Source organism: Aquarana catesbeiana, linkage group LG08, assembly GCF_042186555.1.
Source record: "Aquarana catesbeiana isolate 2022-GZ linkage group LG08, ASM4218655v1, whole genome shotgun sequence".
NCBI classification, from domain to species: domain Eukaryota; kingdom Metazoa; phylum Chordata; class Amphibia; order Anura; family Ranidae; genus Aquarana; species Aquarana catesbeiana.
In genome coordinates, this window is record NC_133331.1 from 277,013,884 (window position 1) to 277,041,062 (window position 27,179).

Genomic DNA, 27,179 nt, shown 5'->3' on the forward strand with positions numbered 1-27,179 from the left:
CCGTCTGACCGATGCGTTCAGACAATTTTTTGGTCCGCAGCCCCAAGGTATGATCGGTTCCAGCAACCATCGCCAGCGTCTGTTTTACATGGTGCAGGAATACCTAGGGGCAAGATCAGACTTGGACACCTTTCCCACCGAAAATCCTCTGGGTTACTGGGTCTTGAGGATGGATCACTGGCCAGAGCTTGCACAGTATGCAATTGAGCTACTGGCCTGTCCTGCATCCAGCGTTCTTTCGGAACGCACATTCAGTGCTGCTGGAGGCGTGGTAACCGATCACAGGGTGCGTCTGTCCACTGACTCGGTCGATCGACTGACCTTCATAAAAATGAATGAGTCTTGGATCACCACCAGCTACCAAGCACCTGATGCTGATGTAACCGAATAATTTTTTTTGAAATCTCAGATCCCTTCAAAGACTGCCTATGCTGATGCTGAGTGACTATCCCTGAGTAATTATCCTCTTCCTCCTCAATCATCACGCTGATAGCTTGTAAGAACATTTTTGGTTCTGGGCGCCACCACCAGTGCCTAAGGCACAATTTTTCAGCCCCTGTTTAACAGGGGAGTGTAATTACAATTTTTGATGTAATACTTTGCAGCAGGGCTCGTTCCTGCGTTCCAACTAGAGTGTCTGTGAGGGGTTGCAGTGTTGTGGCACCAGCACCAGTGCCTAAGGCCCATTTTTTCTGCCCCTGTTTAACAGGGGCGTGTAATTACAATTTTTGATGCAATACTTTGCAGCAGGGCTCGTTCCTGCATTCCAACTAGAGTGTCTGTGAGGGGTTGCAGTGTTGTGGCACCAGCACCAGTGCCTAAGGCCTAATTTTTCAGCTCCTGTTCAACAGGGGCATGTAATTACAATTCTTGATCTAATATTTCACAGCAGAGCCCTGTGAGGGCTTACAGTGTTGTGGCCACAGCAACACCTAAGGCCCAAATTTCTGCTGAGTATATAGGGCAGGACCCTACTTTCAAACAACTAACTTACAAACGACTCCTACTTGCAAACGGAAGGAGACAACAGGAAGTGAGAATAAATCTACCCCTAGGAAGGGAAATTCTCTCCTGTAAGAGTTAATATGGAAAAAACATTTCTCCTTTCCACTGATGCTTTCCAATCCTTGTTCCACAAAAAAAAACAAATTTTCAAAAAACATTTTTCATTGGGACAAAAAGTGAGGTGAAATCTTCTGAAGAGGAGGAAAGACAGCAAAACAAATGTCACAGGGGTGATAACCCTTCCCTATGTTTTCCAAAAAGCTTAAAAAAGATTTTTTGGCTGGAGCTAAACACGTTAAAAATGTACCCGTTCAAAATTACAAAGAGATTCTACTTAACAACAAACCTACAGTCCCTGTCTTGTTTGCACCGCCTGTATACTGCTGTTCAGAGTATATAGGGCCTGGTGGCCCCACACCTTTCCTTATTTTAATTTGGGTGCGGGGTTCCCCTTAATATCCATACAAGACCCAAAGGGCCTGGTAATGGACTGGGGGGTACCCATGCCGTTTGTCTCACTGATTTTCATCCATATTGCCAGGACCCGACATTACATTAAACCCGCAAGCAGTTTTAAATGAGATTTTTTCCTTTAAAAATGACATTTGGTGCAGGGACTGTTCTAAACACGGGAAACACGCGTCACTTTACAGGCATACTATAGACACCCCTCAGGTACGATATTTAAAGGAATATTTCACTTTTTTTTTTTTTACTTTAAGCATCATTAAAATCACTGCTCCCGAAAAAACGGCCGTTTTTAAAAGTTTTTTTTTCATTGATACATGTCCCCTGGGTAGGACCCGGGTCCCCAAACCCTTTTTAGGACAATACCATGCAAATTAGCCTTTAAAATGAGCACTTTTGATTTCGAACGTTCGAGTCCCATAGACGTCAATGGGGTTCTAACGTTCGTGCAAACTTTCGGTCCGTTCGCAGGTTCTGGTGCGAACCGAACCGGGGGGTGTTCGGCTCATCCCTACAGGCCAGTAGCTCAATTGCATACTGTGCAAGCTCTGGCCAGTGATCCATCCTCAAGACCCAGTAACCCAGAGGATTTTCGGTGGGAAAGGTGTCCAAGTCAGATCTTGCCCCTAGGTATTCCTGCACCATGTAAAACAGACGCTGGCGATGGTTGCTGGAACCGATCATACCTTGGGGCTGCGGACCAAAAAATGCATCGGTCAGACGGCCACCTTCTCCACCGCTCCTTCTTTGACTGACCGAAGCCTCAGCAACACGTTGTCCAGAAACAGGAGTTTGTAACCTCCCAGTTTCTGGGAACGCTTTGCACAGACCTTTCTTCAAGGCCTCCCGAAGATGTTTCATCCTCTGCTCCCTCTGCGATGGCAAGATAAGGTCCGCAACCTTACCCTTGTAATGTGGATCAAGGAGGGTTGCCAGCCAGTATTGGTCCTTCTCCTTGATACCACGAATACGAGGATCCTTACGCAGGCTTTGCAGGATCAGGGAGGCCATGCAGCGTAGGTTTGCTAAGGCATTCGGTCCGGAGTCCTCTGGGTCACTAAGGACGACATGGTCCGCAGCCACCTCCTCCCAGCCACGTACAAGTCCATGTGTTTCTTGGGACTGATCCCTTAAAGACTGTTGCTGATGCTGAGTGCTAGGCTCCACCTCCACCTCCATACTGACACAATCTTCCTCCTCCTCCTCCTCGTCCTCTTCCTGTGTGATCGGCGGGCACGCAGGAACATTGTCTGGATGAGGGGGGCCTTGAGAGCTAAGGAAGTCCTCCTCTTCCTTCAACTCCAGCAGGACAATGACTCTAAACATACAGCCAGTGCTACAATGGAATGGTTTAGATCAAAGCATATTCATGTGTTAGAATGGCCCAGTCAAAGTCCAGACCTAAATCCAATTGAAAATCTGTGGCGAGACTTGCTGTTCACAGATGCTCTCCATCCAATCTGACAGAGCTTGAGCTATTTTGCAAAGAAGAATGGTCAAAAAAATGTCATTCTCTAGATGTGCAAAGCTGGTAGAGACCTCCCCAAAATGACTTGCAGCTGTAATTGCAGCAAAAGGCCAATAAAATATATTTACATTTCTGGTTGTAACATGACAAAATGTGGAAAATTTCAAGGGGTATGAATACTTCTTCAAGCCATTGTAAACAGGTGCTCAGAGAAATATACTCTGAAGGGCGTTAGTAGTTGGTCCAAAGTCTCTAACCACTTAAGGACCAAGACTCTTTTTGAGATTTGTTGTTTACAAGTTAAAAACAGCTTTTTTTTTTTTCTAGAAAATTACTTAGAACCCCCAAACATTAGACATTTTTTCTAACACCCTAGAGAATAAAATGGCGGTCATTGCAATACTTTCAGTCAGACTGTATTTGTGCAGCGGTCTTACAAGCGCACTTTTTTTTTGGGAAAAAAATACACTTTTTTGAATTAAAAAATAAGACCACAGTAGAGTTAGCCCAATTTTTTATATTGTAATAAAAAATGTTATGCCGAGTAAAATGATACTAAACATGTCATGCTTCAAAATTGCTCCCGCTCGTGGAATAGCGACAAACTTTTACCCTTAAAAATCTCCATAGGCGATGTTTAAAAACATTCTACAGGTTGCATGTTTTGAGTTACAGAGGAGGCCTCGGGCTAAAATTATTGTTTTTACTCTACCGATCGCGGCAATACCTCACATTTGTGGTTTGATCACCATTTTCATATGTGGGCGCTACTCATGTATGTGCTCGCTTCTGCGGGACGGGGAGCGCTTAAAGCATTTTTTTTTTTCTTATTTAGGAATAAGCTTTCTGTTCAGGTCGAACATGAGTTCGACTCGAACATTGGCTGTTCGACCGTTCGTCGAAAACTGAACATTATGGGCCATTTGCTCCAAATTTGAGCGGCGCGTAACGGCCCATAATCTACTGCGGGAGCGCAGTGCATTGCTGTAGGATGATTGGCCAGAGCATGCACCATGACCTGCATGCTTTGGCCAATCACAGCACCCTCAGCTAAGAGAGCCATAATTGGCCAAAGGCAGGGTGCCTTTGGCCAATCATGGCTCAGGGGGACTAAGTTCACGCCCCACACTATATAAGGCCGCCTGCACGTCGGCCTTGTGTAGTGTGTCATTGGCGTGGATGGAGAGAGAGCGTCATTCATATTGAGCAGGCAGGCAGATTATTCAGTTAGCTGCAGTGTAATATATTATATATATATATATATATATATATATATATATATATATATATATATACAGATATACTGTGTACTGTTTCTAATATACTTCAGGCGGTGTACACAGTGTACAGTGCTGTGCACCCATAGTGCAGTTGCTCATACTTTTCTGGTGGTCAATACAGTACACCCATAGTTGTTATTAAACTTATGTTGGTGTACACAGTAATGTGCACCCCTAGTGCAGTTGCTACTACTTTCCTGGTGGTGTACACAATACATACAGTGTACCCATAGTTGTTATTATACTTCTGTTGGTGTACACAGTACTGTGCACCCCTAGTGCAGTTGCTACTACTTTCCTGGTGGTGTACACAGTACACAATACAGTGTAGTTTTGTTTTGGTAATCAGAATTTACAGCATGTCCGGAAGGCCAGCAAGGAGAGGCAGACGCTCACAGGCCAATAAAAGAGGGCAAGCAGGCTCTGTGTCTACAGTCGACAGTGCTGGTTGTGGACACGGTGCATCCTCAGCACGTGGCCGTGGGGCAAGCTTGTCCTTTTTTCCTGCAGCTGGCCGTGTTATCGAGCCACAACATGCAGAAGAGTTGGTGGAATGGATAACAAAGCCGTCCTCATCCTCCTCGTCCTCTGTCACCCAGGCTCAGAGTAGTTTGCCTACCAATGCAGCTGCCAAAGTGGCCTATTCCATCAGCTCCATGTCAACAGTCACTCCTTCCGTAGCCCCACCATCATGCACAAAGGAGTACCCAGGTTGAGGAAGGGAGTAACATCAGCCTAGAGAGAGAGGGTGCCCAAGAAGGTCAAGAAACTAGCAGTCATGTTCCCCCACCTGCAGCATACTGCCAAGTTTGCTCCAGTTATGAGGAGGGAGGGGATGATGAGGTCACTGACTCTACTTAGGTGCCTGATAGAAGAGAGGAGGAGGAGGCACATCTCCAACGAGGTAGGATGCCCTCCAGGGGGCAGCTTAAGGGCAGCCACCCTATTGCATCACATCGCAGAGCTAAGCAGATACAGGGCACTGCTGACTCCCCGCATATTTTGAAAAGTTCATTAGTGTGGGCCTTTTTTGACACATGTGCAGCAGATCGCACCGTTACTGTTTGCAGCAAATGTCTGAAGTGCATCAAGCGTGGCCAAAACAGCAGACACTTGGGCACCACATGCTTGACCAGACATATGACGACCTCCCACGCAGTCCGTTGGCAACAGCACTTAAAAGACCCACATCAAAGAACAAGGTGGACCTCTCCTTGCTCCTCATCAGCTGGGATCTCCAACCCTTCTGTACCTCCAGTCCTCTCAGAAACCTGCACTGAGAGGAATGAAGGTATAGAAATAGGTGTCCCAAGTACTTGAGGCCAATCTGCTAGCGGTACACCAACATCGGATTTTAGCAGGCAAATTTCCCTACCCCAGTTGCTAAACCGTCAAAAGAAATTTGGTCCCAGCCATCCATATTCTCAGCGTCTGAATGCTAGCTTGGCCAAATTTCTAGCACTGCAACTGCTGCCTTTTCAGCTGGTAGACTCTGCCCCCTTTTGTGAATTTGTGGAATGTGCGGTACCTCAGTGGCAGGTTCCCAAATGCCATTTCTTTTCACAGAAGGCCATTGTGGCTCTCTACCAGCATGTGGAAGGCAATGTCTTGGCCTTGTTGGACAGGGCAATCAGCAGAAAGATGCATATTACTGCTGACTCATGGTCCAGCAGGCATGGACAGGGACGTTACCTTGCTTTCACGGCACACTGGGTAACTCTGCTGGCAGCTGGGAAGGATGCAGGACAGGGTTCAGTATTGTTGGAGCTTGTTCCGCCACCACGCCTCCAAAATGCTAGTGGTGATTCTGCCACAGCTCTCTCCTCCACCCCCTCCTCTTCTTCTTCCTCTATGGCCTCTTCCTCTGCAGATTTCTCCTCTGAACCAGCGGTGCTCCGTAGGCGTTCAAGGGGCTGTGCAAGTACTCAGGCAAAAAGATGCCATGCGGTGCTTGAGTTGGTCTGCTTAGGGGACAGGAGCCATACTGGGGCAGAGATTCTGTCAGCTCTGCAGGGGCTGGCTCAGAGGTAGTTGACGCCACGCCAGCTTCAGCCAGGAATGGTTGCATGTGACAATGGCACAACCTCCTCTCCGCCCTCCGACAGGGACACTTGACCTATGTTTCCTGTTTGGCTCACATCCTGAATTTGGTGGTGCAGCGGTTCTTGAGCAGGTACCTGGGCTTCCAGGATTTCCTGAGGCAGGCCAGGAAAGTCTGTGGTCATTTCCGCCGGTCATATAATGCCAGTGCTCGGCGGGCTGACATTCAAAGAGAATGCAACCTGCCCAAGAACCGCCTCATTTGTGACATGCCCACCAGGTGGAACTCGACGTTGGCAATGCTGCAGCGGCTGCACACACAGCAGAGGGCCATCAATGAGTACCTGTGTGAGTATGGCACCAGGACAGGGTCAGGGGAGCTTGGCTTTTTTTGTCACACCAGTGGCTACTGATCACGGATGCATGCACTGTCCTGCCACCATTTGAGGAGGCCACGAGGATGGTGAGCAGTGACAGTGCATGAATCAGTGATACTTTCCCTCTTGTCTTCCTGTTGGAGCACACGCTTCGTGGAATAATGGAGAGGGCACTTGAGGCAAAACAGCGGGAGGAAGAGGAGGACTTGGATCTCCCTTGAGAGGCAATCCGTCCCACATTTCACACTCAACTTTTTAGCATGGAGACCTCCTAAACACAGACCGGCTATTTTAGCCCCTACCTTATCTCACTCCTTAGCCCTCCGTGATCAATTACACAAAAATGCCAACTTGATATCTCCCTTAAGGCCTCTCACACACCTGTTTCACAACCCCGACTTTCCCCCTGGGATGAATATATATGCATTTCATTGGTGGCTGAACAAAGGCCTCTTCAGGATAGGCCATTTCTTTACACCTAACGGCCCTATCTCATTGGGCCATTGCCTGAGTACACTGGAAATGCCAGCCTCAGAAACCTTCAGACTGTCGCAAATACGGCACATCCTTTGCTCTCTTTGGACTGACAAATTGAACACTCCTAAGGTCACGATGGATGAACAATGGTGCTCCTCGATAGGCTCACAAAAAAGGTGGGATCTCCATTATCTACCTTTTCCTGGCAGATAGGACAGACGTCCCGGCATACGCACGATCCTGGGAGTTGGACCTGGACATCCAGTGGGATCCTGACATGTGGTTCCAAGCCTTCAGCAGATCATCTAAAGGTATCTTAAATATTGCTTTGATAGAGGCTAACATTAAAGTTTTCACTAAATGGTACTATGTCCCAGCCAGGCTCTCTAGGATATTCCCAGACTCCTCCCCTCTATGTTACAGAGGCTGTGGTCATATGGGCACGATGCATCATATCTGGTGGACGTGCCCCCGCATACGGAGCTACCGGAATCAATTTCTCCATCTTCTGCGGAGAGTCTCTGGGATAGATGTACCACAGGACCCCACATACATCCTGCTAAACCGCAAAGTACACAACACACCTAAAACCACACAACAACTTATCTTCTTTATGTGTTTGGGAGCCAAAATCACACTAGCAAAAGCCTGGAAAAACCCCTCAGTGTCCATTTCGGCCACCAAGCGGAAGATTTTGTGGATAATGTCACAGGAACAAATGGTGGCAAAACTGCGTGATACAGTCCAACGCTTTGAAGGGATCTGGGAACCTTGGGCCAAGTATGTCCGAGTCCCACTTTACCCAGGTCATCTACTAATGTAGGGGGGAGTTCAGCGAGACTACACTCCTTCCTCACATACCTCACCCCAACTCCCTTCCTCTTCCCTCTTCTTTCTTCCTCCTTCTTGCTCCTCTTTCACTCTCTTTCCCCTCTTCTTCCTCACACTCTCTAACATCAGATTTTAGTTTTACAAGGCTTAGATCTTTCCATAAGCCTTACATAGATTGTCCTCAACTGTTAGTTTGGTAACCTAGCATAGGGGACAGCCAGTCACTTTTATTTCTCTAACCCGGGCAATGAGACCGTTGGCTCCATCCTGGGGGTTGCGACGCCTGGGGATCTTCCTGGCGGGAGCGGCTCCCCGGGGGAACCGATGGGTGATAAGGGGTTGCCTCACCCGGGAGGGCTCCTGGTGCTCTCACACCCCACAGTGTGTTCCCATTGGGGTGGGGTGATGATCTTGGGGGCCTGCTCAGGGGGAGCATCCCTGTTGAAATTCCTCTCAGGCTGTCCATCTTATGTGGTAAAATACTTAGGTTCCCAGCCAAACTGAACAACAGGCGCGGGAGGTCGGAGCGTTTTGCCCCCTCCTGCCTGGCGACTTATTTATTCTGGGGGAACCCTCTTCGGAAGGATTAACAGACAGTATAAGTTATAATGCATGTCCTGAGAGTAACATTATACCCTGAGATTAAAGGTTCTACACAATGTGAATTTTTTTTTTTTTTTTGTATCTTGTCTAGGGCCCCTGGTATTCCTATCTCCTCTTCTTCCTAGCTAGATCTTCCAATTACATAAGAGGAAGGTGCATAGTGTGCACTATAAGGTTACGTCTTTAAATGTACCAGGGCTGCATTGTTAGAGATATTTTGTTCATCCAATGTATTTCCTTCCATTGGCTGCCTTAGTCATTGAGGAGTATTGTGTTGTATGTTATGTATACATTGTCATTGTTACATCTACTTTGCAAAAAATTAAAATTTTTGATCTAATATTTCACAGCAGGGCCTGTTCCTGCGCTCAACAAAAGTATCTGTGAGGCTTTACAGTGTTGTACCACCACAACCACCACCACCACCACTGCCTAAGGCCCAATTTTTCTGCCCCTGTTTAACAGGGGCATGTAATTACAATTATTGATATAATATTTCACAGCAGGGCCCTTTCCAGCGTCCACCAGGAGTAACTGTGAGGGCTTACAATGTTCTGGTACCACCAGCACCTAAGGCCCAAATTTCCGCAGAGTGTATAGGGCAGGCCGTATAGTATATACAGGAGGTCCCATGTTTTCAAATATCCGACTTACAAACAACTCCTACTTAGAAATGGAATGAGACAACAGGAAGTGAGAGGAAATCTACCCCTAGGAAGATAAATTCTCTCCTGTAAGAGTTATTATGGGAAAAAGGTGTCTCCCCACTCATGCTTTATCACCAATCCTTGTTTCCCTAATGACCCAAAAGTTTCAAAATCCAATTGTCATTGGGACAGAAAGTGAGGTGAAATCTTCTGAAGAGGTGCACAGACAGCAAAACAAATGTTAAAGGGGTGATGATAACCCTTCCCCATGTTATCCAAAAAGCTTAAAAATTGATTTTTTAGCTGGAGCTACACTTACAAAATGTAGCTGTTCCAAATTACAAACAGATTCAACTTAAGAACAAACCTACAGTCCCTATCTTGTTTGTAACCTGGGGAATGCCTGTATACTGCTGCTGTTCAGAGTATATAGGGCCTGTGGGACTCACACTTTTTTTTTTTTTTTTCTTTTAATTAGATAGCGGGGTTCACCTTAATATCCATACCAGACCCAAAGGGCCTGGTAATGGGCTGGGGGGGGGGGGGGGGCAACATTACATTACAGCCACAAGCAGTTTTAAATGACTTTTTTTTTCCCTTTAGAAATGTCATTATGCTGTGGTACTGTTCTAAACACAGGGAAATTGTGCCACTTTACAGGCATACTATAGACACCCCCCAGGAAGATATTTAAAGGAATATTACACTTTTATTGTTTCACTTTAAGTATTATTAAAACACTGCTCCTGAAAAAACTGCCGTTTAAAAAAAAATAAAAAAAATGCATTGATACATGTCCCCTGGGGCAGGACCCAGGTCCCCAAACACTTTTTTATGACAATAACTTGCATATTAGCCTTTAAAATTAGCACTTTTGATGTTTCATGTTCGAGTCCCATAGACTTTAACGGGGTTCGTGTGATCACACACATTTTAGGTCTGTTTGCATGTTCTGCTGCGACCCGAACTGGGGGGGGGGGGGGGTGTTCGGCTCATCCCTATTCTTATTTAATTTACTTTTTTTTTTTTTTTTACATTGTTCTTTAAAAGAAAAAAAGAAAGGTGTCACTTGTATTCCTATTACAAGGAATGAAAACATCCCTTGTAATAGAAAAAAAAAAGCATGACAGGACCTCTTAAATATGAGATCTGGGGTCAAAAAGGCCTCAGATCTCATATTTACACAAAAATGCGATTAAAAAAAAAAAAAAAAAAGTCACTTAAAGAACAAAAAAGTCCCTTTTATGAGCTATGGGCGGAAGTGACGTTTTGACTTCGCTTCCACCCTACAATAGTATGGAGACGGGTGGGGTTCATCTTCCCCTCACTCATCTCCATGGCACACAAGGGACAGCATCCGATCGCCTCCACCACTGCCGACGGAGGGCACCAGCGTGGCGGGAGGGGGGCCCCTCTCCCGCCACCGATAAAAGTAAATCTGCCGCAGAGACCACTATTATAGGAAAGCGAGCCGCCGGCCGAAGAAGAGAATACCGGGGTTATGGCAGCTAGCTGCTGTCATAACAACAATATTCCTCTTCAAAGTTAGGATGTATATTGGCGTGTGGCGGTCCAGAAGTGGCTAGAGGGGTCGTTGAAGGGTATCCGTGGGTTGATAAAAAAAAGTATCTTATAAAATTGAGAACTATGGACTGTTAGAATATAAGTGCTAAATAATTGGGGTGCAAAGAAACATTCCAGATCAGTACGGTGTAGTTCTGGACAACAATGTGTAGGTAGCTAGAAAAAAAAAAGAAAGACAAACAATATGCCGCAGTCTCCCAGCTTAAAGTGGGTACATAGGATCAAAAACAGCCATCAGGAGGATCCTGGTCAAGTATTTTGGAGAGACCAGTCAGTTTTCATTGGACATGAGCATGATGGAAAGGGTGCTTGTTCAGTTGTAGGCTGTATATGCCACTCTTCTCAGTAGGCGTAGGCCCTCTACCAGGGTACGGATTGTATAAGATAGCTAAAATGATGATTATCAGCAAAGTTCTTATTACTGATTGTTTAAATTGGGGAATGAAATGTTGATGGATTGGTTCCTTGATCAATAAACTCATGAAATGATATTTGAGATACAAGAATTTGAAACAAACATTATTCCTCCTGAGTAGCTGTTTAGCAAAATGTAGCAATCGGCTTACTCAAAGTATCTGGATAACACTTTATGTATCATGATGACCAGATAATGATACATAGCACATAAAACATGACATTGTGTAATCAGCTGAGACATTTGTATGTATAACAATATCTGCCATCACATCACACAAGGATCTCATGTCACCGGATGATGTTTTTGTTCCAGGCTCCTTCTACTCAGCTATAGATGAGCAGAGTTCTGTATTAGGGGGAAATGTTTCCTGATCTTCACTCTTCACTCATCTATTGTGAAGATCATTCTAGTGGGAGATGTGAGAAGATTGTTTTCTGGGTAGAATTTGTGTAGAAAACAAGATAGAAGGAAGAATGGGACACACACTCAGGAGGATGGCTGTGTTTGCAGGCCCTGTGTTCAGCCTCCTCAGCAGCTCCTGACAGCTGTATGTGACCCCCCGATAAGTGACAGTCCAGTGAGCAGATCGGGTCCCCGATGAAGATCGGACATCGTTCTATTCCCAATAAAAGTCGTTTTTCTCTCTGCCCGGGAAACACAACAAGAGAGAGAAGATTCCCCAACTCGGGAGTGAAAGTCAATGGGCGTGTCTTATTTGCAACCAATAGCAGTAGGCACTAAAGCTTTCTGCCGACCAATAGCAGTGCAGAACGTCTCTATATAAGCCAAAGCGACAAATGCAATTCTATGTATCTATTACAGTGCTAATATTTGCAGAATCATGACGGAGACTGAGAGCGCCCCAGCCGCCGCTCCTCCAGCGGAGCCCGCCGCCAAGAAGAAGCCGACTAAGAAGGCGGCAGCCGGAGGAGCCAAGAAAGGCAGCAAGAAGCCGTCCGGTCCCAGCGTGTCCGACCTCATCGTCACAGCCGTGGCCGCTTCCAAGGAGCGCAGCGGGGTCTCCCTGGCCGCCCTCAAGAAGCTCCTGGCCGCCGGAGGATACGATGTGGACAAGAACAACAGCCGCCTCAAGATCGCCATCAGGGGGCTGGTGACTAAGGGGAGCCTCGTCCAGGTCAAAGGACATGGAGCCTCCGGATCCTTCAAGATCAACAAGAAGCAGGAGGACAAGGCGGCAAGCTCCAAGAAAAGCACCAAGAAGCCATCGGCTGCGGCCAAGTCCCCCAAGAAGCCGGCCGCCAAGAAGCCAGCCAAGTCCCCCAAGAAGAAGGCCACCACCAAAGCCCCCACCGCAGCCAAGAGCCCCAAGAAGGCCGCCAAGAAACCCGCTAAAAAGCCTGCAGCTGCCAAAGCCAAGAAGGCGACAAAGAGCCCCAAGAAGCCCAAAGCTGCAGCCAAGCCGAAAAAAGTCGCCAAGAGTCCGGCTAAGAAGGCGGCTAAACCCAAGACAGCAGCCAAGCCCAAGAAGGCCGCTCCGAAGAAGAAATAATCCCCACCGGAGAGACCTCCTTTCATCTACACCCCCCAAAGGCTCTTCTCAGAGCCACCCACCTCCTCCTGACAGAGCTCTACATACATACACCGACCGGGGGGGGGGGCCGCATTAGAGGTCCTCCATACATAGCAATTTGACAACCTTACCCAATCCCCTCTATAGAATCATGTATTCATACAGCGGGAGATCCGATCACAGGACTCTTCACATGAGATCCGTCCCTGATATTTAGCAATATTTTGGTGTAAATATTCCCGATTTATACAGCTTTGCCCCCACCCATCCACAGTTTGTGCCCATCATGGGTGGTCTGGAGGCATGTTTCATTAAATACACCAACGTTTTGGGGGTTCTAATGTTGGATCTATATTATTATTAAGTCTTATTTTCAGATAGCATTCCTGTTGCACATACAGTGACTTATATACTCGTTTTTGTATTATTATTCATGATTTGATTATTTCCCACGTATACGCCTAGAGATTGTTATGTATTTCTCATTTAAACCTTAATAAAAATATTGAACGAGAGATCCGTCCCTGATACAAAATGATATATAACATCTGCAGTGCGGATTGGAGACCTGCAAATCGGAGACAATTCCCGCACACTGTCTGCGGGATCTCCCCGGGGAGGAGGGGATGAACATTTCCTCTTCTAGACGATCATTGTACAAGGAATTCTGACACTTCAATATGGAACGCAGCGACTGCAGATCCTTCCGTGATCATTAGAGGGGAACCAATAGAGAGGCACATCATTGTGTTATGTGGACAATGTACTCTTTACTAAATAAATATCCAGTTCAGTTAGATTTACCCCCCATATGGATATCAGGGGCTGCTAAAACGATCTAGATCCCATATGGGCGGCGGTGAATAATAAAACACCAGTGAAGAAATGGGGGTTCAGGGGAGTTCCCCGGATTCTCCACACAATACTGGATGAATTCTTCCTTCTAGTCTCTCCATGTGTGCAGCACCTGCAGAGAGCTCTGATCTCCTCTGATCACACAGTGCTAGTAGAGGAGATGAAGTGAGACCCCCCCCCATGTTCCAATCTGCTGATGAATGGGAAGTCAGGAAGATGTCCAGGAGATGTCCCCCTCTATATCGGGGAATGATTGTACAAGGTCGAGGAATAGCAGAGGAGATTGTACGGGAAAAGTAGTATGATTTGTTACGGATTGATGTTGGAAAGAATTGTATCAATAAATGACAAACCACACCGCACTCAAAGAGAATTCTCTTATTCCCATGAGCCCATTGTACAAATATTAATTTTTCCCTTAACCAAACATTAATAAAAATCCCTTCAGATTAATCATAAAGTAGAACAAATGATCACCGACATAAAGAATTGATTTACTAGAAAGAGAAATCAACAAAGTGTAAATCCTAATCAGTATGTAATGGATGTAGACGTCTGTATGTATTGAGGAAGGAGATGTGTGGGTGTCTTGTACGAGTTTCCCTGTCATATAGTCGGTGTGATGATGATGGAGTATATAGATCTTTGTATAGGAGGATGTGGTGGCTCTGAAAAGAGCCTTTGTGTTGGGATTAGTAGTAGTTCGGAGTGTGTCTCTCTCTATGCCCTCTCTCCGCGGATGCGGCGTGCCAGCTGGATGTCTTTGGGCATGATGGTGACCCTCTTGGCGTGGATGGCGCAGAGGTTGGTGTCCTCGAAGAGTCCTACGAGATAAGCCTCGGAGGCTTCCTGCAGAGCCATGACGGCGGAGCTCTGGAAGCGCAGGTCGGTCTTGAAGTCCTGGGCGATCTCTCGGACGAGGCGCTGGAAGGGCAGCTTGCGGATGAGCAGCTCGGTGGATTTCTGGTAGCGGCGGATCTCTCGGAGAGCCACGGTGCCGGGCCTGTAGCGGTGAGGCTTCTTGACTCCGCCGGTGGCCGGGGCGCTCTTGCGGGCGGCTTTGGTGGCCAGCTGCTTGCGGGGAGCTTTCCCTCCGGTGGACTTACGAGCGGTCTGCTTGGTTCTCGCCATTACTACTCAATGCTTCGCTGATACAAGGAACGTGAGCTTATGCCGCTCTGCAGCGCTATTTATACACACCCCAGCCCTCTGATTGGACAATGAGAGCACACTCCTCCTCCTCATTGGTTCACTTGAAAAGCGCCTTTTTTTCGAATTGCCCGCCTAGATCTGCACGTCCTATTATTGGAATAGATCGCTATTTTGTTTTCTCAAATCCAAAGTGAAGTCTCCGCACATCACACAATACTCGGAGATCTCTGAACTCCTTCGATGTGGATTATTATACAGAATAGAAAGTGTGAGCGGGGATTCCACACTGAGCAGCTGTTGTCTGTTCCGCCAAATACACAGCACAGGGATCCATCCATGCTCACTTCTTATAGGTCACCGATCACGGTATACATCTGACTTATAAAGAACACTTTTCATGTCCCCTGTAATGGGGATCAAGGGGATTGTAGGGGGCTGAGGCTCTCTGCTCTCCGGACTCCGGAGAAATCAATCTCACTGATTTTCATCCATATTACCGGGACCGAACATTACATTAAAGCCGCAAGCAGTTTTAAATGACTTTTATTACTTTAAAAATGACATTTTGTGCAGGGACTGTTCTAAGCACGGGAAACACGCGCCACTTTACAGGCATACTATAGACACCCCCCAGGTACGATATTTAAAGGAATATTTCAGTTTTTTTTTTTTACTTTAAGCATCATTAAAATCACTGCTCCCAAAAAAACGGCCGTTTTTAAAACATTTTTTGCATTGATACATGTCCCCTGGGGCAGGACCCGGGTCCCAAAACCCTTTGTAGGACAATACCATGCAAATTAGCCTTTAAATTTAGCACTTTTGATTTTGAACGTTCAAGTCCCATAGAAGTCAATGGGGTTCTAACGTTCGTGCAAATTTTCGGTCCGTTCGCAGGTTCTGGTGCAAACCGAATCGGGGGGGGGGGGGGGGGTGTTCAATTCATCCCTAATGATGACAATGAAAACTAATCCCTGTAAGGAGAACACAATGTTCCTTGACATGAAATTCGCTATAATAAATTATAAAAATCTTATAATCTCTTAATTGCTGTTAGGATTGATGGTTCCCCCACTCAGATCACAATCATAAATTGACTATACATTATAAAATGTTTCTATTTCATTTTCTTTAGATTTATCTTCAACTATGTAGTGTCAGGGCCTGCCTGATTGCATAGAATTTGAAGGTGTTTAAGTTTGACCCCCTATTATATGGTTTTGGTTAAATCTAAAGAAAAAGTGTACATGACAATTTTATAATGTATGGTCAGCCTACGTTATCTAAATGTACAATAAGATCTCCCAAACATGTATGTCCGGCTCCTTCTTAGATCTGAGAAGATGTGTTGCATTTGGCAATAGGTAATAATTGATTTGGATTACTTGGTGGGCTTGTGGCAGTAATCTTCGAGGATTTTATTGGTTTGGAGGAAATATTTGGAACCTGAAAACCAACAAAAGTGACCTCAATTGGAGGAAGTTGAGCAGATCTATGAATAGAACTTCTACAATGTTGGGTTTCAGTGGAGGCTGGTGCTCCATTTTTTTGGGGGGACAGCAAATAAACCACCCACTGCCCCCTCCCAGGCGCTACGTCGGTCCGTCAGTCAAACCCCCCCCCCCATGTTCAGTCCAATCGGCAAACCCTGCACTTACCCCATCTAGGCCACAGGCCTGCATCTCCACTTTGGCGGCCATTACAGCTGCTTCTCCTCTCTACCAATCGGGTCTCAGTACCCACTTCCTGATTGGCTGGGAAGAGAATCAGGAAGACAATAGGGAATATTAACTTTCTATTGTCACACAACTTGGGGGGCTCAGCGTGCAGTGCTCTGCGCCCCAAGCCCACCCTTTTTTGAAGCCAGAGTCTCAGGCTCTAATCATGTGCTAAAAAAAAAAATCCCCATTGGAATCCATGCGTCCAGCACCCTGCATGTAGATTAGGGACTGGGCACATAGATTAGGGGGGTGACACCCGTGTGCCCCTAATGGATGGGCCACCACTGCCGGGTTTAGCGGGATAGTGTGGCTGAATTTTCCTAACGGTCTGTAGAATTATGATGGGAGATTTGAAAGTAGAAACTCTGATCCCTCATAGGCGGGGTCTATTTATACCCAAGAGGGGAATAATTTCCTGAAATATGAATTATAGTGTGCGGTGACATTGGAGCTCTATGGAGGGGTGGATGGTTTTGGTTGGAGGAGTTTAGTGGTGATGAGTAAGACGATCAGCATAGAAAGATTGGAATGAAAAGAGATGAGAGAATGATGTACTGTGATCACATTTCCTCTCATTACTCCTCACCTCTATTACAAGTCTGAGTGTGATAAGAAGACAAAGGGTTTGCCTTTATATAGAACTTTAACCGACAGTATTAATACAATTGATCACATTAATAATAACCTAATAACTATATTGGAGAATAAGAATCCAAAACAGATATGTCTGGCTCAATGTAGAGAGATGTGGGTGGCATGTTCGTGATGCTATTTACATATGATGAAAAATAAAACAGCAAAAAAAAAAAACCTAACCCTAATAATAATGATCTTTAGATGAGAAGTACTGTAGCTCAATCAGACTTGGAGGGGAATTGATCAAACCTTCCTTCTATTCCCATCCTGATTCTAGATTTATTGCAGAGATCATCTCCACTTTCTGGCTGTATACATTCCCTATTCACCTCCTTGTACTGCACACACACCCAAGTGTTCTACCAGGAATGACCACAAGGTGGCAGAGCTGAATAAACACTTATGCCGCTGTCATGTCACATTCAGCTACCCATCACAATTTGCAACCCGCTGGACTGCGCATGCGCGACACCGCCATATGCGTTCCAACACTGTTGTAAGACCACTTTGCCACAGGGCCCCTTGCGGGCTTGCTTCACTCGGCATAATTATAATCTAACTCTATGTCCACTTTTATGGTGGGGCTTGAACCTGGACTCAGGGGTGTGGCCACAAAATTCTGCACAAGCGCAGATCGCCACAGTGTTGGGACGCATATGTCGGCGTCGCACATGCGCAGTCCAGTGGGTAGCCAAATGTGATGGGTCGCCATATGTGACGCTACACCGCACTCACACATTGTTACAATAAAAGATCCTCCACAATCTCCCGCCTTACATTGTTACTATATCTGAAATCACAAGTTGGAAAAGATTGTGGATGTCTTAACCCACAACACAATGGTGAATATAAGCGAAAAAAACGAAACATTGTATCCACCCAATCAGCCCATTCAAATCTTTGTCTATTTGTATCTATTTCAATCATCAACAGCTCATCAGATCTGTGTATTTGTAGTTCTAATGAATAAGACAACGTCATAAACTGCCTGATTGGAAAATGACACAAAATATATACAACGTATCAGCTACATACAAATCTGATGACAATATCACCTCGGACAGCACACAGTCCTTTATAGAAGGTAGAAGTAGAAAATTGTTCCTAAGTCATTGGACATGTTTATCACCTTTACTACTAATATCTACACATTTATAGGTGAACTTACATGTGATCTCCAATCCTGGAATCCATTGTATTCCCATCATCATTCCCCCAGTGTCTGGAAGTTTGTATACTTTTATTAACATCATTAGGGGATTAAAAAACTTAAAGTGTTAGTATTAAAGGAGGTAACATCTAGTCAAAAATACAAGATGTGCATATTGCAATCAAATAAAATGTAGGTTCAGCACAAACATTTTTTATTCTCATAAATGTGTTACATCTTCAAAACAATCCATATAGAGGTGCGGGGTTTCAGTAATTAACTTGCAAAACCACAATGTGTGCGCCCCATACACTCTACAATCTGATTTCCTCCACTAACAATCACATAGAGCAGCTTACCAGACAGACCTGATATGTTGGAAAGTCAAACAGTGCTTTGCTCTTGACAACCTCCTTCAGCTGAGACTAGGACAGTCTCCACTGTCCTAGTCTCAGGGGGGGTCTGTGGGCTTATCAGAATTTAGAAGTCCCCTTTAACATGGGAGCCCCCCAGATCCCGGTGCATGCTGGGTTAGTGATGTCCCATGGGGCGGTGCTGGCAGAAGGCAGTTAGCCTTTGTCGAGGGCGGAGCACTTTTTTTTTAGGGGGGGTCTGGTGGTGGCTGCCTCATCATTATGATTGATGATGGATCTACATTGAGGGGTATATATATATATATATATATATATATATATATAATTTTACTACTAGACTATGAAGCATCATTTCTTTCTACTGTGATTGTCAGTAATAAACAGCTTTGGTTGTCGAAATGGAAAAAAAAGAAAAGAACTTAAATGTGCAATACAAGCAGTGGCAGCTCATGCACTGTGGGCGCACAGGCGCCACCCCCACACCCCCCCCCCCCCATCCATGTGCCCGGCCTCTTTCAGTACACCGGATACATGGATTTCTGTGGCGGAGTGATACTTTTTGAAGCACCTGATTAGAGCCAGAGGCTCTAATAGGCTTCAAAATAGGGTGGGCTCAGGGCGCAGAGAGTGCGCCCTGATCCCACACAATTGTGTGACGATAGCAAATTAATTTTCGCTATTTCTACACTAACCTTTCTCCCCGCCAATCAGGAGGCAGGGCGTCAGACCTGCTTCCTGGTTGGCCAAAGTGCCGGGCAACCCTATTGGATGCCCGGCGCTTAGGAAGAGGAACGAAGGAGACGCTGCTCTGAGAAGACTTCTGCAGTGCTATGGTAAGTCCCCTCGGCCCTATCAGAGCCACGCAGGGGGGTTCTGCCAGAGCCGCACATGCGGGGGTGCTGCCAGAGCCCCAAATCCTGCAAGTGGGGGGGGGGTCTGTGGGCACTGTGGCTGCATATACTGGGCACAATGGCGGCATTTGATGGGCAAGTGGCTACATATGATGGGCACAAGTGGCTACATATGATGGGAACAGTGGCTGCATATGATTGGCACAGTGTTTGATGATTACAATGGCTCCATTTGATGGGCACAGTGAGGCTGCAATTGATGGGGAGGGGGGGTTCAGTATTTTTCCGTTTGTTTGCGCCCCCCCAAAAAAGTTTTGAGCACCAGCCGCCACTGAATACAAGGACATGAAGCAGCTATTATTGCAGAATAAATGATTTACTGGCCTGCTGTGTGCAGTCAGTGGTAATACATTTACGTAGTATGATAAAGTGACAAAATATTTGTTATAAGGACCACAGATCGATACATAGTACATGAAATATGACATGTCCTCATCAGATGACACCTTTGTATCTCTAACAATCTCCCCCATCACATCACACAAGGATCTCAGGTCTCCGGCTGATGTTTTTGTTCCAGGCTCCTTCTACTCAGTTATAGATGAGCAGAGTTCTGTATTAGAGGGAAATGTTTTCTGATCTTCACTCTTCACTCATCTAATGGGAAGATGATTGTAGTGGGAGATGAGAGAAGATTGTTTTCTGATGAGAATGTGTGTAGAAAAGCAGGTAGAAGGAAGAATGGGACACACACTCAGGAGGATGGATGTGTTTGCAGCCTCTGTGTTCAGCCTCCTGAGCAGATTATGAGAGCGGTAAGTGACAGATCGATAAGTGACAGTCCAGTGAGCAGATCGGGTCCCCGATGAAGATTGGACATCCTTCCATTTCTTATTATAATCGTTTTTCTCTCTATCAGGGAAACACAACAAGAGAGAGAAGATTCCCCAACACTGGAGTGACAGTCAGTGGGCGTGTCTAGCGTGTAACCAATAGCAGTGCAGAAGGCAAGTTCTATATCAACCAATAGTAGTGTAGAACGTCTCTATATAAGCCAGAGCATCACACACCGTATTTATCTAGTATTTTCAAAAACTCGTTGAGAATCATGACGGAGACTGAGATCGCCCCAGCCGCCGCTCCTCCAGCGGAGCCCGCCGCCAAGAAGAAGGCGGCAGCCGGAGGAGCCAAGAAAGGCAGCAAGAAGCCGTCCGGTCCCAGCGTGTCCGACCTCATCGTCACAGCCGTGGCCGCTTCCAAGGAGCGCAGCGGGGTCTCCCTGGCCGCCCTCAAGAAGCTCCTGGCCGCCGGAGGATACGATGTGGACAAGAACAACAGCCGCCTCAAGATCGCCATCAGGGCGCTGGTGACTAAGGGGAGCCTCGTCCAGGTCAAAGGACATGGAGCCTCCGGATCCTTCAAGATCAACAAGAAGCAGCAAGAGGGCGACAAGGCCAAGAAAGTCACCAAGAAGAAGCCATCGGCTGCGGCCAAGCCCAAGAAACCTGCGGCCGCCAAGAAGCCAGCCAAGTCCCCCAAGAAGAAAGTCCCCAGCAAAGCAGCCAAGAGCCCCAAGAAGGCCGCCAAGAAACCGGCAAAGGCTGCAGCTTCTCCCGCCAAGAAGGCGACAAAGAGCCCCAAGAAGCCCAAAGCTGCAGCCAAGCCGAAAAAAGCCGCCAAGAGTCCGGCTAAGAAGGCGGCTAAACCCAAGACCGGAGCCAAGCCCAAGAAGGCCGCTCCGAAGAAGAAATAAAGGAAGGCGGCAGTAGCCGGAGAACTCCTTCATCTCCACCCCCCAAAGGCTCTTCTCAGAGCCACCTACCTCCTCCTAACAGAGCTACACCTACCTACCTACACCCACCTCCTCCTAACAGAGCTACACCTACCTACCTACAACCACCTCCTCCTACCTACCTACACCCACCTCCTCCTAACAGAGCCACATAGACTTTACACACAGTCTAGATGAGAAATGTTCCCATCACACATTGTACATTTATCTCTTGCAGGGAATCTCAGACTACATTTTATATGAGAAATCCCACAAATCATTACTAGAGATCCTGTAGCTCCCTCCTGATAGGATCTTTTCAGGGGCCACAACCCCCCGACAATTCCCGCACACTGTCTGTGGGATCTCCCCGGGAGGGGGAGGGGATGATCACTTCCTCTTCTAGACGATCGATCCGCTTACCATTGTGAACGTCATAAGGGAAATAATTGAACATGAACTCTGTTGTCATCCAGCTAAATAACATTTTCACCCAGAAAAAATATGAGATTTAGTAGTCCCGATGTAATGTTTGGATTGAAATTGTATCCCCCCCCCCCCCCCATACACACACATCTGTCATGTGCAGATAGGAGACCTGGAGGTCCCCGACAATTCCCGCACAGTCTGTGGGATCTCCCGGGGGGAGGGGGACATTCACACTTCCTCTTTCTAGATGATCGTTCAGGATCTTCAATATTTCATGTGATCGGTATGAGGGAAATCATTGTACTGATCGGACATGTTCGAATGATCAGCAACAAGAACATTGTGTTATGAGGAGAATGGACTCTTCACTGTCATAGAATAGAATTCACTATTTTCACCATATTGTCACAACAGATAGTGGAAGGTGTTCCGCACACACTCACCGTACAGATCACTATCTGCTGATTGGCTGACATATCAAATAATTTGACGCTTGGAATGAGAAATGTACAACTCTCTCCAGGGTGCCAATAATTGTCTTCTGTAGATAATAAGAAATAGAGAGTGTAAGATGCAACAATGTGATCGGTGTGTGTGTGTGAGGGGAAGATTGAAGAAAGTTGTAGAATAGCAGAGGAGAGATTCCTGTGATAGATCGGGGAGAGGAAATCTCGTCTTCATACAGAAGAATGAATAGTGAGTGTGAGATTTCTTACTAGTCAGTTGTAGGATTTCTACACCGGAGCTGAGAAAGAGGTGATCCCGGGATCTGTGTACAGGAGGGGAGGAGATGACTTTGTATTTCTCTTGAACAGGTTTTCTTTCCCGATCTCCTGGTAATAATGAGGGAAGTCTAGAGATATGAAGAGAATCTTTCTAGGAAGGTGTCTTGTTCTCCTCTCCTATATATTGTATTGTGGTGAGAAGAGATCGGCACGAGAAAAGATCTCCTTCCTAGAGAAGTGTGAATTGTTACTTTGTAATCATCTTAGAAATGTTAGAGATGTGAGTGCGGTGTGATGGGGGGTGTAGAGATGTGGTGAGGAGTATTTGTATGATGTAGTGGTGATGAGATAGTATGGAGCTCTTTGTGAGGAGGATGTGGTGGCTCTGAGAAGAGCCTTTGTATTGTGTGGGGGGGGTGATGAGGATGTTGGTCGGGGGGTGTATTAGGCCCTCTCTCCGCGGATGCGGCGTGCCAGCTGGATGTCTTTGGGCATGATGGTGACCCTCTTGGCATGGATGGGGCAGAGGTTGGTGTCCTCGAAGAGTCCTACGAGATAAGCCTCGGAGGCTTCCTGCAGAGCCATGACGGCGGAGCTCTGGAAGCGCAGGTCGGTCTTGAAGTCCTGGGCGATCTCTCGGACGAGGCGCTGGAAGGGCAGCTTGCGGATGAGCAGCTCGGTGGATTTCTGGTAGCGGCGGATCTCTCGGAGAGCCACGGTGCCGGGCCTGTAGCGGTGAGGCTTCTTGACTCCGCCGGTGGCCGGGGCGCTCTTGCGGGCGGCTTTGGTGGCCAGCTGCTTGCGGGGAGCTTTCCCTCCGGTGGACTTACGAGCGGTCTGCTTGGTTCTTGCCATGGCTGATCAATGCTTCCAATCTCCAGAAGGAACACAAGTGTGAGAACACGGGCTGTGCGGCGTCTATTTATACACATCACTGCCTTCTGATTGGACAAATAACTCACACCCCTTTTCATGATTGGTTTACTTTAAAAAAGCGGCATTTTTAAATTGCCTGCCAAGATCTGCCCGTTATCTGTGTTAGTAGAGTTACCTTCTTTGTGTGGGGTGGGGGAGGGGAGTTCCTCCACATCATATAATGTGTAAGAATTAGGAGCTCTGACATTGGAATGCTCGTCTCCATAATACAGAACATCCTCCTCCGATCTCACTGATCGGATTATTCCGTTCTTTAATAAATAACAAATAGAAAGGTGACTTGTACAGCTTGTTCCATCCAGCACAATTCTGTACTAACATGGAGGGACAGATCGCTGAGCAGACAATGAATCGTGTCCCCCCAGCATTGTCCTCCCTGCTCCGGACACATCTGGGATCGGTGCGATCATTACCTCTAGATGTTCCATGTGGATCAGCATTAGATCATTGAACTCCTATTGCTGGATTTACATTATAATCGGTGTGCCGCCAACTCCTACCGGGGGAATTGAGGGAATGGACACAGGGCGACATCTAGATTACATAATCAATCCGATACATTTACATGAATTGGGTTTTATTTGTTAGAAAATGCTGCAAAAACATGATTTGAACTATAATTCTCATGATATCATGTCACCATTAGAAGGAGAATGACAGCTCTGATATGGAGCATATGAGAGGGTCTTATGAAGAGCATTTGTGTCTTGTTTGGATGATGGGGGGTGTTGGGGATTTACTTGGTGCTGGTGTATTACATTAACATAAAATATTATTATTATTTGACAAAATGTATATAGTGCTAAACATTTAAACAGGTCTTTACAATACAAGGGTGACAGTACAATCTCAATACAGTTCAATACAAAATGAATACGAGCGTCCTGCTCACGGAGTTTACAATCTAATGAAATATTTTTATAATCAAATATTAGAGAGACTCCTTATCAGTGTAATAAGCAGAAACATTGCGATTGGATTATTTGTGCCCATATTTCAGTAAATTAGATGACACAAACAGAGATAACCCCCAGGATCGGAGGGATGTATGATAATCTGCATTACAACGTGTAATGCACTTTCTAATCTGTGGCAACTGAAATTCACCAAAATACTCTAATACAAATATATATATATATATATATATATATATATATATATATATATATATATATACACAAAATATAGAGAGAGGGAGATACAGACCAGGAAAGACAATGTATGTCCAATTGATGATCTAATCCGTCTCTTCTCCCCGATCTATATATATTATCTTTGGACTCCAATAAAGAAAAGAGATTGCTGTATGACAAAATGAAAACACAAGGGGATGTATTAGTAAAACTTTTAAGCAGATGATCCTAATATGTAAGTATCCCCCTGTATATGTGTCTCCAGACATTATCGTGATTTAGTCCAAGATCATTTATAAAACGGAAAACAAACGTGTCGGTTAAAAATGACGTAATAAAGATATTATATATGTGTAATCCTTCTATACATACAAATCCGCTTTCAATTTACGGGGAAAATCTCCCATGTATTCTCCGAAGAGCAACACTGACACCTAGTGGTGACAAAATGCATGCCTTTTATACGGGGAAGACATACAATGGGATTGAATGGTTTGTCCCCACTAGCACAATATTCATCTATAAATTAGATCCTCCGGATATTCATTCTACAGGACGGGTCTAAGTGGGAAAAAAACAATTATCTGGAATCTCTCAATAAAGGGAATCTGGAAGACTAGCTGGTATTCGGATGGATTTATTCTAATTCATCCACAAATGTACAACTCCCCATCAGATTGTACAAAATGATCTTTCATAATCTGTAAATTCTTCACTTGTATTAAAGATAAAATGTGATGACAGCTCATTGATGGAAATGGTGGGTGGCTCTTAGAAGAGCCTTTGTGTCTTGTGTTGGGATGATGATGGGGGGATTACTTGGCGCTGGTGTACTTGGTGACGGCCTTGGTGCCCTCGGAGACGGCGTGCTTGGCCAGCTCTCCGGGCAGGAGGAGGCGGACGGCGGTCTGGATCTCCCGGGAGGTGATGGTGCGGCGCTTGTTGTAATGAGCCAGGCGGGAAGATTCGCCGGCGATGCGCTCGAAGATGTCATTGACGAAGGAGTTCATGATGCCCATGGCCTTGGACGAGATGCCGGTGTCGGGGTGGACCTGCTTGAGCACCTTGTACACGTAGATGGCATAACTCTCCTTCCTGCTCTTCCTCCGCTTCTTGCCGTCCTTCTTCTGGCTCTTGGTCACGGCTTTCTTGGAGCCCTTCTTGGGCGCCGGGGCGGACTTGGCTGGTTCAGGCATGATCAGGATTAATGTGATCTCCTCCGCTGTGTGTAGAGAATGTGTGCTGGAGCCGCCCTCATGTGCTGATTTTATAGGCGTCCTATGCAGATGAGTCTCCTCCCTCCTCACTCTTCTATTGGAGGATTCAGTCATGTGATGGGGAGGAGTGGAATGCTTTCTTTCCTCATTTACTGATTGGTTTAGAAACAAGTCAGAACACTATTGGCTGGCTTGAAAAGTAACCAATCACAGAGCGTAATGTCAGAGCATTGACGGTATAAATATAAGGAAGCGGGAGGAGTTTTACATCTTCATCCGACATCTCAGGAATCTCACAATGTCTGGCCGTGGAAAACAAGGAGGCAAGGTTCGGGCTAAGGCCAAGACCCGATCATCCCGGGCTGGTCTGCAGTTTCCAGTCGGTCGTGTTCACCGTCTGCTCAGGAAGGGGAACTATGCCGAGCGGGTCGGGGCCGGAGCTCCCGTCTATCTGGCCGCCGTCCTCGAGTATCTGACGGCTGAGATCCTCGAGCTGGCCGGCAACGCCGCCCGCGACAACAAGAAGACCCGCATCATCCCCCGACACCTCCAGCTGGCCGTCCGCAACGACGAGGAGCTCAACAAGCTGCTGGGCGGCGTCACCATCGCCCAGGGAGGAGTCCTGCCCAACATCCAGGCCGTGCTGCTGCCCAAGAAGACCGAGAGCCACAAGGCCGCCGCCAAATCCAAGTAATCCCAACAACTCCTTTCTAGTCCCAAATCCATTCATTTACAACACAAAGGCTCTTCTCAGAGCCACCCACATCTCTCTACAAAGAGCCCACACATACCTCATTGTGTCTACCACATCGCATGGAATGAGCCCTCAATTCTCTTCATAGCTTTACACAGGAAATACATTCTTATTTATTCACACTTCTAATACAGGAGAGTTGTACAGGGACAACTACATTATTACTACATATCAAGAGCCTGAAATGTATTATTGGGGAATCTGCTCATCTTACATGGACTGATAGTCATTGTCCTTCAAACTTTAGTTCTGCTGAATTTATTACAGACCAGAAATCATTCATTATGTACCAAAACTATCATCCCACCAACTGATCAGGAACACAGATCTCAGAATTGTCCTATTATGGCGGGTGGAGTATGGAACGGATTGGCTTCGTTTTTAATAGAACGTTACAATCCTCTTAGATCGGCTAATCTGACACAGAAATTGAATGATACAAAATGTCAATTCTTCCGGGGAACATTCCAGGCACTTAATAAACGCACTGAAATATTATGTTGTTTCAGGGGGGTTGTACTACAGGATCATAGAGAATGTTTTCTATAGAGATCAATGAAAAGTCTACAGAACAAGTATTTTCTGGGCTGAAAACAGAGAAAGATCTCAGAACACATTTCTTTGGATTCCTCATCATAAACATTATTGGCTCATGAAGGAAACGCCCATAGCTCTGATTGGCTCAGATTTCAAATTGCTACTTTCAAATGTGCCCGCCTGAATTCTTTAGAACGTTACAGACAAAT

At 46.1% G+C, this 27,179-nt stretch overlaps 4 protein-coding genes across 4 annotated transcripts; 2 read left to right on the top strand and 2 right to left on the bottom strand.

Moving 5' to 3' along the window:
* The first annotated feature begins 11,937 nt into the window (after positions 1–11,937).
* Positions 11,938–14,158, top strand: LOC141106498 (histone H1B-like). The gene has a single exon (XM_073597308.1). It carries the CDS (start codon positions 12,040–12,042, stop codon positions 12,706–12,708), a length of 669 nt encoding a protein of 222 aa, XP_073453409.1. The 5' UTR covers positions 11,938–12,039; the 3' UTR covers positions 12,709–14,158.
* Positions 14,159–14,304: 146 nt separating this feature from the next.
* On the bottom strand, positions 14,305–14,715 carry LOC141106747 (histone H3). The gene has a single exon (XM_073597675.1). It carries the CDS (start codon positions 14,713–14,715, stop codon positions 14,305–14,307), a length of 411 nt encoding a protein of 136 aa, XP_073453776.1.
* Positions 14,716–20,561: 5,846 nt separating this feature from the next.
* LOC141106499 (histone H1.2-like) lies at positions 20,562–21,247 on the top strand. The gene has a single exon (XM_073597309.1). It carries the CDS (start codon positions 20,577–20,579, stop codon positions 21,219–21,221), a length of 645 nt encoding a protein of 214 aa, XP_073453410.1. The 5' UTR covers positions 20,562–20,576; the 3' UTR covers positions 21,222–21,247.
* A 1,557-nt stretch (positions 21,248–22,804) lies between these two features.
* Positions 22,805–23,284, bottom strand: LOC141105403 (histone H3-like). The gene has a single exon (XM_073595268.1). The coding sequence runs from the start codon at positions 23,246–23,248 to the stop codon at positions 22,838–22,840; it is 411 nt and encodes a 136-aa protein (XP_073451369.1). The 5' UTR covers positions 23,249–23,284; the 3' UTR covers positions 22,805–22,837.
* Positions 23,285–27,179: the final 3,895 nt, after the last annotated feature.

Coding starts and splice junctions, on each gene's coding strand:
- LOC141106498 (XM_073597308.1), top strand. CDS start 12,040: ATGACGGAGACTGAGAGCGCCCCAGCCGCCGCTCCTCCAGCGGAGCCC.
- LOC141106747 (XM_073597675.1), bottom strand. CDS start 14,715: ATGGCGAGAACCAAGCAGACCGCTCGTAAGTCCACCGGAGGGAAAGCT.
- LOC141105403 (XM_073595268.1), bottom strand. CDS start 23,248: ATGGCAAGAACCAAGCAGACCGCTCGTAAGTCCACCGGAGGGAAAGCT.
- LOC141106499 (XM_073597309.1), top strand. CDS start 20,577: ATGACGGAGACTGAGATCGCCCCAGCCGCCGCTCCTCCAGCGGAGCCC.